This window comes from Apus apus, chromosome W, assembly GCF_020740795.1.
Source record: "Apus apus isolate bApuApu2 chromosome W, bApuApu2.pri.cur, whole genome shotgun sequence".
NCBI classification, from domain to species: domain Eukaryota; kingdom Metazoa; phylum Chordata; class Aves; order Apodiformes; family Apodidae; genus Apus; species Apus apus.
The window spans coordinates 5,814,765-5,829,427 of NC_067311.1; the positions used below are offsets into that span (position 1 = coordinate 5,814,765).

The 14,663-nt window shown below is 51.5% G+C and overlaps 1 protein-coding gene across 31 annotated transcripts in view; it reads left to right on the plus strand.

The window, feature by feature from the left end:
• LOC127395203 (adenosine 5'-monophosphoramidase HINT1-like) overlaps window positions 1–14,663 on the plus strand; it is a 213,788-nt gene that overhangs the window by 35,881 nt on the left and 163,244 nt on the right. For 15 of the 31 annotated variants that reach the window (XM_051641798.1, XM_051641796.1, XM_051641801.1 and 12 more), the window contains exons 2-3: window positions 331–435; window positions 13,573–13,677. In XM_051641798.1, the coding sequence (XP_051497758.1) occupies window positions 382–435; window positions 13,573–13,677 (159 nt within the window). In that variant the 5' untranslated portion in view covers window positions 331–381. Of the gene's footprint in view, window positions 1–330; window positions 436–10,257; window positions 10,491–10,677; window positions 10,795–10,913; window positions 11,076–11,931; window positions 12,056–12,969; window positions 12,990–13,572; window positions 13,678–14,313; window positions 14,380–14,663 lie in introns of those variants that run through there. The other 16 variants (XM_051641813.1, XM_051641810.1, XM_051641819.1 and 13 more) reach the window with 10 other exon arrangements.

Consider the following 14,663-nt stretch of genomic DNA (forward strand, 5'->3'; position numbering starts at 1 on the left):
GCGTGGACCGCGTTGAACAGAGAAACCGCTTAGGAAATGACCAACCCAAATGAAAACCTACTGGGGGTCGCTAATCTGAAGTACTGGCCCGTCTCCTTGCCCCCATCATCTTGCGTGCTGAATCCCACTTCTGGAGGGGGCTCTGTAAATGTGTTGTGTTCTGCGTGTAGAAAGTATTCATATCGCGTAAGAAAAGTCATCGTTTGGGCTTGCCTTGAGGGCGTCTGGTAATCTGCTGCTGTACGAGTTCAGCGGGGCATATTGATTTGCTTGAGTTACATTACCTTTCTCTGAAGCCAATTACGTTTTAACTGTTTGCTCTTCCTCCAGTGCCTTGCCTTCCGTGGTCTTTCACCCCAAGCTCCGACGCGTTTCCTAGTCATGCCTAAGGAGCCAATTATCAGGTTATCGGAAGCGGAAGATTCTGGTGAATCTGTAAGTACTGTGAAGCTTTCTGTACACTAAACTCTACCTGTAATTAGTTGCTAATTTGCTAGACTCTTTCCCACCCCCCCTTTTCCTCTTGATAGGGCACAGTAGGCTATTTTGGGTTTTCTGGCGCTATAACCCTTTGCCTCTAGCTTGTCACGGACTTGAGCTTTTTGACTCAAAGCAGTGATATAAAGCAATGGGTACGTACTTCAGGTGCAAAATGCGGTGTTGTTTTGGAGCCCAGTCCGATGCCTGTTGTCGTGGTTTTAGAGTAAGAGTAGTAGTAGTTGTTGCAATACGGAGAAGAGGGCTTGGGGTTTTTGGCAGGTGGGGGCTTTAACCCAGAGACAAACTTAGCTTCTCTGGCTGTTTTGTAGTCCGTTAGCGTCTAGCTTGGAAAAAAATTGCATAGCTCTTTTTTTCTCTATAGTAGTGTGCATGATCGGTCTTTGTAGCTTTGCTTGGAAAACGTCGGTTGCAGGCGGACGGACGGTAATTTGAAGCGCAGTGGTTGAATTGCTAGGAATTGGCTAACTGGTTTCTCCGGGTGGTTCCCTGCTCCCATTCCTTCCCCTCCCGCCCTCTCCCCTCTTTGTGTGTGGCTTTTTGGTTTATGTTATTTTTTATTTATGGTTTTGTGCTTCCTTCTCCAGCTTCTTGGGCCTTTCAAGATTGTTGGCAAGAAGCGTGCTGCTCGCCTGGGCCTGACCGATGGATTCCGGACGGTTGTGGATGAAGGGCCTGAGGGTGGGCAGTCTGTCTATCGCCAACATCTACGTATTCTGGGTGGCCGTCTGTTGGGCTGGCCGCCTGGCTAAGATTTTAGCACCGCGAGAGTTGCTGCACGTGTACAAACGGCCACCGAATGGATTTTGTCTGTTGCCCGTCAGTCTAGCCACTGTTGATGTCTGATTGTTTGTGTGTGTGTGTGTGGCGTGTCTGTGGAAGGTAATGAAAGCTTTGAGCGGCAGTTGCACAATAAAGCTTTACCATGGGGATATCATCTCTGTCTTGGCGTGTCTTACTGAGGGAAATAGTTCTGCAAGTTAAACTGGTGCCTCCCTGGAGTGTAAGTATGTGGCATGTTTCAGTCTGTTAACGGTGTTAACAGATTTGCCCAGTCATTGGAAGCGTGATGCTGGAGCCGCTTAGCAGTCTCCTGCATCTTGTAGGAAGCAAACTCTGAGCTTTTCGTGAGTGGTACGCAAACGTACGTAAAGCCGGTGTGTAGGCTGCTGCTAAAACCTTGGAAACTACTGTATGTGACGCTACTCGGCGTGCCGTGCAAGGGTGGTTTTGGCACAGCGCAATGTGCTGGAAGCATCCAAGTCCTGTTGGAGCACTTTATCAATGGCTGTGCGATAAGGCCCTGTTGATAATCCCTTTTCTGGCAAGGAGGGCTATGGTAGTGTCCCGTACGGGGCAAGAGAGCATCGAGATGTGTATGTACAGAACCAAGATTCATTGTAAATCGCAAAGGATCCCAAAGATGAGACTATAAAGGCATACATCGGATTACATGAGCGTTGGGATATTAGGGTAGCAAAACAGGGTATTAGGATAACAAGACAAGAAGGTACCTTAATAATAAAATACACAACCAAATAGTCAACTATTACACAAAGGCTAATTGTTTGAGTGCTAGCAACTTCCTCGTGAATAGGTCGTATGCTAGATCTAGAACAATGATTGAAGTAATACCTATAGGCAATGTGATAATACACTGACTGCAGTCTTTTATGTTTACAAGGATCCTAACGTCTTAAAGTTCCAAAGCTTAAAACTCAAAACTGTCTTAAATGTTTAAAATTAGCGAAGAAGATGCGATTAAGAACGCATAGATAGGGATTTGATACTCCTTACCCTTTCTTTGGCTACGGCCAGGTGTCCCTTTCTCTCAACCTCTCGAGGAGTAACTGCTTGAGCAGGCGTCCCCACTGGAGGGGAGAAGATCCAGTACGCCTTCTAAGAAAAATGTACAGGAATCTCCCCGACCAAAGATGGGACTAGGCTTTTATAGAATAAAGGGATTGGCTGCTGCCACTTAACTGGTTAGCCATACCTCAAAAATCCTCTACTGGAGAACAAAAGGGGAAACAAAGGAAAAACCAAGAAAGCCTTTTCCCTCATTAAGCAAATTCTTGTGTTTATCTATCTCTCCCTTCTTTTTTTGGTTTCTGTTTGGCCTCGCTGGAGCCAAGCTGGGCTCTGTGTTCTTCAACACAGGAGAGCAGCTGGCACCACAGATATCAACTTGGCCTTCTATTGGTGCTTTGGAGATTGATACCAGCTCAGAGTTTACTATGCTCTTTGCTTTCCGTGGAAACTCTCCAGCTCCAGGCTAAGGGCAGTGAAGCTGAGAGACAGAGAGACAAAGAGCAATTGACTCACAAGGGGAAACCGAGGTAGGCCCAGCTTCCTGCTGCAGGTAGGAGAAAGCAGGTGGTCTGAATGGCAGCTGTGGTGCTTCCATAGCACAGTGGACTATCTCTTTTGTCAATTTGGGTCAGCTGTCCTGGTTCTGTCCCCTTCCACCCTCTTGCCTGCCCCCCCAGCTTCCTGGACTTTGGGGGTGGGGTGGTTGGAGAGAGAGCCTCCAAGCTGTGGGAGCACTGCTCAGCAGTAGCTAAAACACTGGTGTGTCTTCAACACCCTTCTAGCTACAACTACAAAGCACAGCACTATGAGGGCTGCTATGGAGAAAGTTAACTCCGTCCCAGCCGGACCCAAACCAAAACCGCATGGCAGGGAGACGGCAAACTTCACCTTTCTTTAACAGCTATTAAAAGAGGCCGATGGGCATGAGGACGCAGGGCAATCCTTCATTGCCCTTGACCACTACGTTACTGGGGCACCTGTGGGAAGCTGTTCTTCCCCACATGAGTCTAAACAAAATGCCTTTTAAGCCAGCGAAGGCCTTCTGCTGATTATTCCCAGCTAACGGACTAAAACAGACTTGCTTCTCAAGGACAACTGAAACCAAAACAACAGATGTGGTACGGGACAGAAAGGATGGGCGACAAGTCATACTTTGCCCCTGATTGTCACCACCCTAATTTGGGGCTCATGGATGCTAATTGGCTCTGGACAGTGACACTGGCTGGACAGGTGGGTCACGGGGGTATAAAAGGCGGCGAGGGCAGTAGGTGCCCCCCCCCCCCCCCCCAGGCCTGTTCGGACGCTTTCTGCGTGGGACACCCCCCCTTGCTGCGGATACTGGTGCTGGGACTCTGCCTGCCTGCTTACCCGCCTGCCCGCCCCGGGTCGAGCCTGGGCCTAAGCGGTGAGCGTGCTGGGGTCCTGACCCCTGGGGTCGGGGCCGGTGCCCCCCCCCCCCGTTTTGCTGCCGGTTGCCGGGGAAACAAACAGCCGCTGCACCCGCTGCCGAGCCGCGAGAGGCTGCCCCTCCGACACCACGGACTTCGGACCCTGCCGTCGCTGCCTGGCGAAAAGGGGCGCCACCAACCGCCGCTGCCTCTAGGAAAGGAGCCGTCGGGGACAAGCCGCCGGAAGGTAACATCACCACACACGCACACACACACTCCTCTCCTCATACTCGCACACACAGCTCGACCTCTCAAGGAGGACTGACGTCGGGCTTCCTCCCTCATCCCTTTGGTCCTCAACCCTCTCTCGGAGAGACGCCTTAAAAGCACAGTACCTTTTGCATTACCTCCCTAAAGGACACTTTCTTACTGTGTAAATATATATGTCCCTGATAGCCATTTACATTTACATCTTCCCTAAACATCATCCCTCAGTTTGTGTTAACCCTTAATAAAACGATTAAGTCGTGTAGTAAACATTGGTCTTAGAAGCAATTTGTGAGCGTGGTGGGGGTGTGCACTCTAACTACCTGTCGCGGGCCGGTATTGGGGGGCTACCGGCTGTCAGGATGTTTCCGCGACTTCCCCCCCCCCAATGTGGAGAGGTTTGTGAATGAGACCGAGGGTCACACGTGGCGTTCGCCTCTCACAGAGGAACGGCCACTGCGGGACCGTATCTTAGAGGGTAGATTAGAATACCCTCCCACCATGCTCACAAATTGCTACTGAGACCAATGTTTAGTTTACGAATTAATCGGTTTATTAAGGGTCTACACAAATTAAGGGATCAAGGTTCAGGAGAGGTTGTCTAGGTGTATATTGGAAAAGGGATTCAAAGGTACTATGGTCTTATTAAAGGCACACTCCGAGGATGAGTGTAAAATCAATGGAGTGAAAGGGTAGGAGTTGAGCCCGGCAGGAAAGTTAGAGTGTGCGTGTGTGTGTGTGTATTTACCCTCCTTCCGTAGCGCGTGGTTCCCAGGATGCGGCTGGCAGGCGATCCGTGGGGGGGCCGGCTTCCCGGTAGCCAGGGCGACCCCTCCCAGCAGCAGCAGCTGCGGCAAGCACGGCCTTAGTCCCGAAGTAGGTGGCGAATGCAGGCTGGGCAAGCTCCTACTTTGGTCCGGTTTCGTTTAGGCTGGGCAGGCAGGGTCTCCGGGGAGCGGGCACGGTCCCCGCGGAGCGGGCACAGGCGGCCCCCCCCCCTTTTCCGCTTCTCCGGGCAGCGGTCGCGGGGCAGCCCCCCCTTCCCTCTCGGCTCCTCCGGACAGCGAGGCTGGCGTTCCAGGCAGGTCCAGGTACTGCTCTGTTATAGGCAGTCTTTAACCTATTGTCCATTTTTCTGCCAGTTATCATAACCCTTGTGCTCTTTTCTTGCTGTGGAGTTATCTGGTAGAGCGAGAGGCCTGTTCCATTCTGTCCTTGGCTAAATCAGTAAAAAGGCGCCACTCTTGCTTTGCTGGCTTGAAAGGCATTTTGTTTAGTCTTATGTGGGGGGAGAGCAGATGGACCGTTCCCCACACTACCACCCTGAAATACGGTCCCACAGTGGCTGTTCCTCTGTGAGAGGCGAGTGCCACGTGTCACCCTCGGTCTTATTCAAAAACCCCTCCACATCGGGAGGGGGGGAAGTCGCGAAAACATCCTGACAGCCGGTAGCCCCCAATACCGGCTCGCGACAGCATCTGAGACAGCCACTGGGAGGCATCTTCATCTTATCCCATGTATATATATATCTCTATTTCTAACCCCCCTGCTATAAGCAGGGACTCCTACCACTAGACCAGGTTGCACAAAACCTCATCCAACCTGCCCTTCACAGAATCACCCACACAGAATCACCAAGGCTGGAAAAGACCTTTAAGATCATCAAGTCCAGCCTATGCCCTAACACCACCACATCGGCTAGACCATGGCACTAAGTGCCACATCCAGCCTTTCCTTGAACACATCCAGGGACGGTGCTTCCACCACTTCCCTGGGAAGCGCGTTCCAATGTCTAATCACCCTCTCCGTGAGGAAGTACTTCCTAATATCCAACCTAAACCTCCCCTGGAGCAGCTTGAGACCACGCCCTCTTGTCTTGGTGCTAGTTGCCTGGAAAAAGAGCCCAGCCCCCACCTGACTACAACCTCCCTTCAGGTAGTTGTAGAGAGAGATAAGGTCCCCCTTGAGTCTCCTCTTCTCCAGGCTAAACAACCCCAGCTCCCTCAGCACCCTAGGATGAATCCCATCCGGACCCATGGACTTGTTGGGATCTAAGTGGCACAACAGGTCCCTAACTACTTCCTCCTGGGATTCTGCTCCCCATGCCTGTCTACCGACTCAGGAGCCCAGTTGTCCTGAGGGTAGCTATTCTTTTTGTTAAAGACTGAGGCAAAGAAGGTGTTAAGTACCTCAGCCTTTTCCTTGTCCTCCGTTACTAAGTTCCCCCCCTCATCCAATAAGGAATGAAGATTTTCCCTGACCCTCCTTTTGTTATTAATGTATTTATAAAAGCTTTTTTTATTATCCTTTACAGAGATGGCTAGTTTAAGTTCTAGCTGAGCTTTTGCATCTCTAATTCTCTTTCTACGTGCCCTTACAATATCCTTGAATACTTCCTGATTCACCTGCCCCTTTTTCCAAAGTCGGTACACTCTTTTTTTATTTCTGAGTTCTTGTGATAGTTCCTCGCTCAACCAGGCCGGTCTTCTTCCCCGCCGGCTCCTTTTTCGGCACATAGGGACAGCCTGCCCCTGCGCCTTCATCATTTCATTCTTAAAGTAAGCCCAGCCTTCCTGGGCTCCTTTGTTTTTGAGGGCTGCTTCCCAAGGGACTCTCCCAACCAGCGTCCTGAAGAGACCAAAGTCAGCCCTCTGGAAGTCCAAGGTAGAGGTTTTGCTGACGACCCTCCTAACGTCACCACATATGGAAAAGCCCATCATATCATGGTCGCTGCGCCCAAGATGACCTCCAACCACTACATCTTCCGCCAGCCCTTCCCTGTTTGTAAACAGTAGGTCCAGCATGGCACTACCCCTGGTGGGTTCACTTACCTGCTGTAGCAGGAAGTTCTCTTCCATACATTCCAGAAACCTCCTGGATTGGCCCCTTTCTGCTGTGTTGTACTTCCAGCAGACATCTGGTAAGTTGAAGTCCCCCACAAGAACAAGGGGGGGGACACATCAACAACCTCCCTGGGTAACCTATTCCAGTACCTCACCACCCTTGTAGTGAAGAATTTCTTCCTAATATCTATCCTAAATCTCCCCTCTCTCAGTTTAAAACCATTACCCCTTGTCCTATCGCTATCTTCTCTGATGAAAAGCCCCTCCCCAGCTTTCCTGTAGGCCCCTTTCAAGTACTGGAAGGCCGCTATAAGGTCTCCCCGGAGCCTTCTCTTCTCTAGGCTGAACAGCCCCAATTTTCTTAGCCTGTCTTCATAGCAGAGGTGCTCCAGGCCTTTGATCATCTTGGCGGCCCTTCTCTGGACCCTCTCCAACAGGAACCTTGTTATTTACGTTCATAGAATCATAGAACTATTCAGGTTGGAAAAGACCCTTGGGATCACCGAGTCCAACCATCATCCCTACTCTACAAAGTTCTCCCCTAAACCATAGCCACCAACACCACATCCAAATGACCCTTAAACGCATCCAGGGATGGTGACTCAACCACCTCCCTGGGCAGCCTATTCCGGTGTCTAACCACTCTTTCTGTGAAACATTTTTTCCTAATGTCCAGTCTAAACCTCCCCTGTTGCAGCTTGAAGCCATTCCCTCCTGTTGCTAATTACCTGTGAGAAGAGACCTGCAGCAACCTCTCTACAATGACCTTTCAGGTAGTTGTAGAGACTGATGAGGTCTCCCCTCAGCCTCCTCTTTCTCAAACTAAACATTCCCAGCTCCTTCAAGCGTTCTTCATAACATTTATTCTCTAGGCCCTTCACCAGCTTCGTTGCCCTCCTCTGTACTCGCTCCGGCACCTCGATATCTCTCTTGAATTGAGGTGCCTAAAACTGGACGCAATACTCCAGGTGTGGCCTCACCAGTGCTGAGTACAGGGGGACAATCACCTCTCTACTTCTGCTGGTCACACTATTTCTAATACAAGCCAGGATGCCGTTGGCTTTCCTGGCCACCTGGGCACACTGCTGGCTCATATTCAGCCGCTTGTCAATTAGAATCCCTAGGTCCTTTTCTGCCAGACACTTTCCAGCCACACTTCCCCAAGCCTGTAGCATTGCATGGGGTTGTTGTGGCCCAAGGTGCAGGACCCGGCACTTGGCCTTGTTGAAGCCCGTACCATTAACATTAGCCCAACAAACTAATCTATCCAAGCCTCCCTGTAGAGCCTCCCTATCCTCATGCAGATCAACGCTCCCGCCTAGCTTGGTGTTGTCTGCAAACTTACTGATAATACGCTCTATGTCCTTATCGAGATCATCAATAAAGATGTTAAACAGAAACGGTCCCAACACTGAGCCCTGAGGAACACCACTTGCGACCGGCCGCCAGCTGGATTTGACTCCATTGACCACCACTCTTTGGGCCCGACTGTCCAGCCAGTGCTTGATCCAACATATTGTGCGCTCATCCAGGCCACGAGCAGCCAGTTTTTTTATGAGAGTTCTATGGGGATCCGTGTCAAATGCTTTTTGGAGGTCCAGACAGACAATATCCACAGCCTTTCCCTCGTCCAATAGTCGGGTCATCAGGTTCTAAAAGGACATCAGGTTCGTCAGGCAGGACCTGCCTTGCATAAGCCCATGCTGACTGGGCCTGATCCCCTGGTTATCCTCTATATGTCTTCTAATAACACTCAAGGGGATACATTGTACATTGTTATTTAATAAGGGCATCTTACTTCTGAATTATTTCTCTGATATATCCCTCGACTTACTTTTCCGGAACCCTTGTCCCTTAATTTGGCTTTTCCCCTAATAAACCGGTTCGTTCGGAAATTTAAATATTGGTGTCAGTAATAGTTTGTGAGCGTGGTGAGGGCGGTATCTTAGCTTCCACTCTAAAATACAGTCCAGCAGTGGCTGTTCCTCTGTGAGAGGCGACCGCCACGCGTAACCCTCGGTCCCTTTTAAATCAAACCTCTCAATAAGGGAGGGAGTCGCGTAAACTTCCTGACTTCCGGCGGCCTGCTACTGACATCGGACCGCGACAAGCCTTCTTCACCAGCTTGGCTAGCCTACAGCCAAAGATGCTCTTTCCCTTTTCCGACAGGTGGACCCCATCAGCCCCAGCAGACCAGGTTTGTCAAAGCTGGTCCCATGATCCAGGTAGCTATAGCACCAGTTGCGTAGCCAGCTGTTGATCTGCTGGATCCAATTGGCCCTATCCCTTTCCCTCTGACTGCTAGGATTGATGAAAATACCACCTGTGCTCCACAGTTCTTAACTGCTGCTCCCAGGGCCCTGTAATCCTTTTTAATATTCTTAACACTGCTGGTGGCTGCATCCATGGTCCCCACATGAAACACCAAGAGCGGGTAATAGACGAACGAGTCTAGGAAGCCTCTCAGTGACGTCCCTGGTGCACGCACGCGATAGACAGCAAACCTCTCTAAAGAGCTGGTCTGGTCTGGTCTGCAAACGGGTGCCTCTGTGCCTCTGAGAAGAGAATCACCCACCACTATCACCCGTTGCTTTTTCTTGGTCGCGCTGGTGGTTATACTTGGAGCAGATCGAGCCACCTTATTCTGTTCCAGCACTGGTGGAGGGTCGCTGAAAAAGGGCCTTTTTCTGCACTCTCTGGAGAACTCTCTGTATGGAAGACGGTGAGGTGATTTGAGAAAGCCAACGTGGCTTCACCAAGGGCAAATCGTGCCCAACTACTCTAGTGGCCTTCTACGATGGAGTGATCGCATCAGCGGACAAGGGAAGAGCCTCAGTCTTTACTAGCAAGACCAGACTTCAGGAGCCCCGTACCCTGGAGACCAGGGGGGAAAGTCTGGAGCAAGGTGGAAGAGGATCTGGTAAGGGAATACTTAAGCAAACGTACATAAGTCCACGGGCCCTGATGGGATGCACGCATGAGCGCTGGGGGAGCAGCAGATGTCATTGTGAAGCCACTCTTGATAATCTTTGATCCATCGTGGCGACTGGGGGAGGTGCGTGAGGACTGGAGGAATGCAAGTGTCACCCCTCTCTTTGAGAAGGGCAAGAAAGAGGACGCAGGGAACTACAGGCCGGTCAGCCTCACCTCGTTTCCTGCAAAAGCGATGGAGCAGCTGATCCTGGAAACCACTTCCAGGCACGTGAAGGACAAGACGGTCATCAGGAGTAGTCATTGTGGCTGAGCAGCTGGGCCCAGAGGGTGGTGATTAGTGGCACGGAGTCTAGTTGAAGGCCAGTAACTAACGGTCCGATCCTGTTCAACATGGTAATTAACGATCTGGATGACGGGTAGACAGACTGTGCCCTCAGCGAGTTTGCTGATGATACAAAAGCGGGAGGAGTGGCTGATACACCAGAGGGTAGTGCTGCCATCCAGAGGGACCTGGACGGGCTGGAGAAGTGGGCAGGCAGGAGCCTCGTGCGGTTCAACGTGGGGAAAGTGCAAAGTCCCGCACCCGGGGAGGATCAACCCCACGCGCCAGTATGTGCTGGAGGCTGCCGGAAAGCAGCTTTGCAGAAAAAGGACGTGGGGGGGGGCTCCTGCCGGAGACCAAGGTGAACCTGAGCCGACAACGTGCCCTTGCCACAAAGGCGGATAAGGATATCCTTAGCCCGATACAGTTGTGTAGACCAATCAAATGGCTCCCTATCCCCGGGGCTGCAGGGCACCACAGACCACCCTTGGGCAGCTTTGGGGGCACCGCCTATTTTTCTAAAAGCCTCCTACCCAGCTTAGCGCAAATCCTATCTTGATCTGCCCTGTAGCCCTCGAGCTGAACGCACGCTTTGTATTTTATTTTCTCCCAGGAGGCGTGCAGCTTGGAAACGTCTGCAGCTTGGAAACGTCTGCGACGGAAGCGGGGCTTTCAGGGAAAGGGTTAGAGCAACTTCTGTTGGTTCTGCGAAATGTTCTGAAAAGGTAAGGTAAGTTAAGGCCTGCCCTGCCCTGGCAAAAGCAGTCTTTCGACTGGAGGGAGCAGCACCAAAAAGCCACAAGCACGCTTGAGGGTGGACTCGATGCGGCAACAAATAACAACGAATAGTACTTCTAGCTGCAACAGCCTCTTCCGGGACCTCGTTGCCCGCCCCCAGGCTGGCAGCACTACACGACGCAGATCCCTCCGCGGACTCGCCAACGTCTTCTCCCTCCGCCCCCAGGTCGGATCCCTCCGCGCCCCGAGGGCACGCAAACTCCCTGAGCCCCGGTAAGTGTTACCGCAAAATCCGTCCGAAGAAAACTCTCGAAGACTCGTGTTGGAGTTTTAGAAAGCAGGCGTTCTTTATTGCAGCGCTGGACGCATGAGGAATAGCTTCCAAAGTCATGCATAGATTCCCATTTCGCAACGTTACGTTTATGTAGACCTTTTTATCACAGTTCTCAGGAGAAAAGCAAAATCTTTTAAAGTTGATTGCGATGTTTACGTTTTCTTCTCGCGTGCGCAGTAGATGGTTAAAAACCTCTCTAGGAAGGATTTGATGGTCTCTGGTGCCCCTTTGTGGCTATTAGAGGAGCAGTTTTCTAGTGACCTTTAGTGGAACCCGCACACTTTGCTTCCAAATATGGACATTATTCCGTGAAGGGGCCAAGTTTTGCAGCTGGGTGTCACGAGTTTTACCAATATCTCGGTCCCGTGAGCCGGGTATACTGGGCCAGACGAATTATCGATACCCGTTGGTGCCATTTCTCTGCCACTTCTCATAACAAGTCTGGGGCCCTATCGCTCTCCCAGGGACACAGGAACAAAACTTCACAAAACATAACTTCGGAGCTAGTAATCGTCTATAAGCAATAGTCTAATCTTATGAGAAAGATTCACTTCAGTAAGTTTCCAAAAAGGCCTAGTTCTACTTTAACACTTCTATTCAACACTTTTATCGAAATCAACATAAAAGGCTCTATAGGTGTCATTAGCACCGGGTCGACGGGGGCGGAACCGCCAAGGGGGCGGGGACAAGCGGAAACGACAGGCGAGACAGCCAATCGACACGCGGGATCGGCCGGCGGCCCAAGGGGCGCCGCGGAGGGCCTGGCCGAGGGGAGGAAGCGCGGGGGCGAGGACGGGCGTCGGCGTGGCTGACGAGATTCCTGGGGCGCGGGCTGCCCGGCCGGGTGGCGCCACTACTGCCTTCGGAAAGATCATCGGCAAGGCGCTTCCCCGCCAGCGTCATCTACGAGGACGAGGAGGTAGCCGCGGCTTTGCTCTGTGCGCGGTTCCTCTTCCCTTCCTCTCCCCCTCCCCCGCGCTCAGCAGGCGCCCTGAGCCGAGGACCCGTTGCGCGTGCCCGGCAGGGCGGGTGGCGGCGTTGCCGCGGGAGCCAGGGCGGGCGGGCAACGGACGGGGCCTCTCTGGGTTGTGGCGCTCTCTACTGCACCATCCCTAAAACATCGCGCTTTTTCGGTGCTCCCCCACTCCGTCTCCGCCTGCCGCGGCGCGTAGTGGGTTGCTGGTGCTGTCCGGCTCGCCTCTGTTCCCAAGCCCCGCCGTGTCGTGCGCGCGCGCGCGCGTAGAGGAGGGCCTCTGACGGCAACGCACTTGGTGGCAGCCGCAGACGTTTGCCGCGTGATATCTCTTTGGCACTGCAAGTCGTGCAAAGTTTGCTGCCGGGGGGTGGGAGTGGTCCTGCCTCGTGTAGGGTGATAGTCTCGAAACCTTAGAAGAAGCACACGCAGTCAATCTCCTCGGGGATTCCAGATGTATGTACATACCTAGGTAGGTAGGTAGGTAGGTAAACGGCGAACGTCTGAGGAGTGACCGTAACGAGTTGGCTCTGCATAGGAGAAATGTAGGTCTTGATGTGCCTCGTGATAGTGTCATAGAGATTTCACAGCTCTGCTGTGCTAGGCTTTGGTTCTGAGCCCCCACACTGAATTATTAAAGCAAAGGGTTACAGCTTTTGCTATATTGTTCTTAAAAAAAAAAAGATAAATCTAGAAACGGGTTATCCTGCAGGCTGCAAAAGGTTCCCAGCCCCTGTTTCTGTGGTGAAGTGGGACCGTGATACCAGCATGCTTGCGAGGTTCACGGATGCTGGCGCACCACAGCACGCTAGGAACTAGAGTGAGCTGCTTGGACTGGGGGAGGGAAGGTCGGCCGTTACCTACACGCTGTTAACTTTCGGTTAGTATCCTGTATAATTTTTAAATTAAAATGCTGAAGGCTAACAGTTGGGGAGGTCTTCTGCTTTTGAAGGTAGGGTTTACGTGCGACGTAGAAGACGGACTTTTACTAGGCACGTGCCGGCTTCCTGTGATTATGCTTTTGTTCGATACTTGAGCTCCCTGTACCGTGGGAAACGAATGGCCGCTGATCTTCCCCTTTACTAAATTCTTTGCCAGTTCAGTTAGGCCGTTTGTCTCCTCTCCTGCCTCTGCGTGGACCGCGTTGAACAGAGAAACCGCTTAGGAAATGACCAACCCAAATGAAAACCTACTGGGGGTCGCTAATCTGAAGTACTGGCCCGTCTCCTTGCCCCCATCATCTTGCGTGCTGAATCCCACTTCTGGAGGGGGGCTCTGTAAATGTGTTGTGTTCTGCGTGTAGAAAGTATTCATATCGCGTAAGAAAAGTCATCGTTTGGGCTTGCCTTGAGGGCGTCTGGTAATCTGCTGCTGTACGAGTTCAGCGGGGCATATTGATTTGCTTGAGTTACATTACCTTTCTCTGAAGCCAATTACGTTTTAACTGTTTGCTCTTCCTCCAGTGCCTTGCCTTCCGTGGTCTTTCACCCCAAGCTCCGACGCGTTTCCTAGTCATGCCTAAGGAGCCAATTATCAGGTTATCGGAAGCGGAAGATTCTGGTGAATCTGTAAGTACTGTGAAGCTTTCTGTACACTAAACTCTACCTGTAATTAGTTGCTAATTTGCTAGACTCTTTCCCACCCCCCCCTTTTCCTCTTGATAGGGCACAGTAGGCTATTTTGGGTTTTCTGGCGCTATAACCCTTTGCCTCTAGCTTGTCACGGACTTGAGCTTTTTGACTCAAAGCAGTGATATAAAGCAATGGGTACGTACTTCAGGTGCAAAATGCGGTGTTGTTTTGGAGCCCAGTCCGATGCCTGTTGTCGTGGTTTTAGAGTAAGAGTAGTAGTAGTTGTTGCAATACGGAGAAGAGGGCTTGGGGTTTTTGGCAGGTGGGGGCTTTAACCCAGAGACAAACTTAGCTTCTCTGGCTGTTTTGTAGTCCGTTAGCGTCTAGCTTGGAAAAAAATTGCATAGCTCTTTTTTTCTCTATAGTAGTGTGCATGATCGGTCTTTGTAGCTTTGCTTGGAAAACGTCGGTTGCAGGCGGACGGACGGTAATTTGAAGCGCAGTGGTTGAATTGCTAGGAATTGGCTAACTGGTTTCTCCGGGTGGTTCCCTGCTCCCATTCCTTCCCTTCCCACCCTCTCCCCTCTTTGTGTGTGGTGTTTTGGTTTATGTTATTTTTTATTTATGGTTTTGTGCTTCCTTCTCCGGCTTCTTGGGCCTTTCAAGATTGTTGGCAAGAAGCGTGCTGCTCGCCTGGGCCTGACCTGTCTCAGTTTGGAGACCAGGATGTCATGTGGGACAGTGTCAAACGCCTTGCATGAATCCAGGTAGAAGACGTCAGTTGCTCTGCCACTATCCACCACCTCTGTAGCCTTGTCATAGAAGGCCACCCAATTAGTCAGGCATGATTTGCCCTCAGTGAAGCCATGTTGGCTGTCACCAAACACCTCCTGTCGCAAGCCGGTACCGGGGGGCTACCGGCTGTCAGGATACTTTTGCGACTCCCCCTCTCAATGTGGAGGGGTTTGTGAATGAGCCCGAGG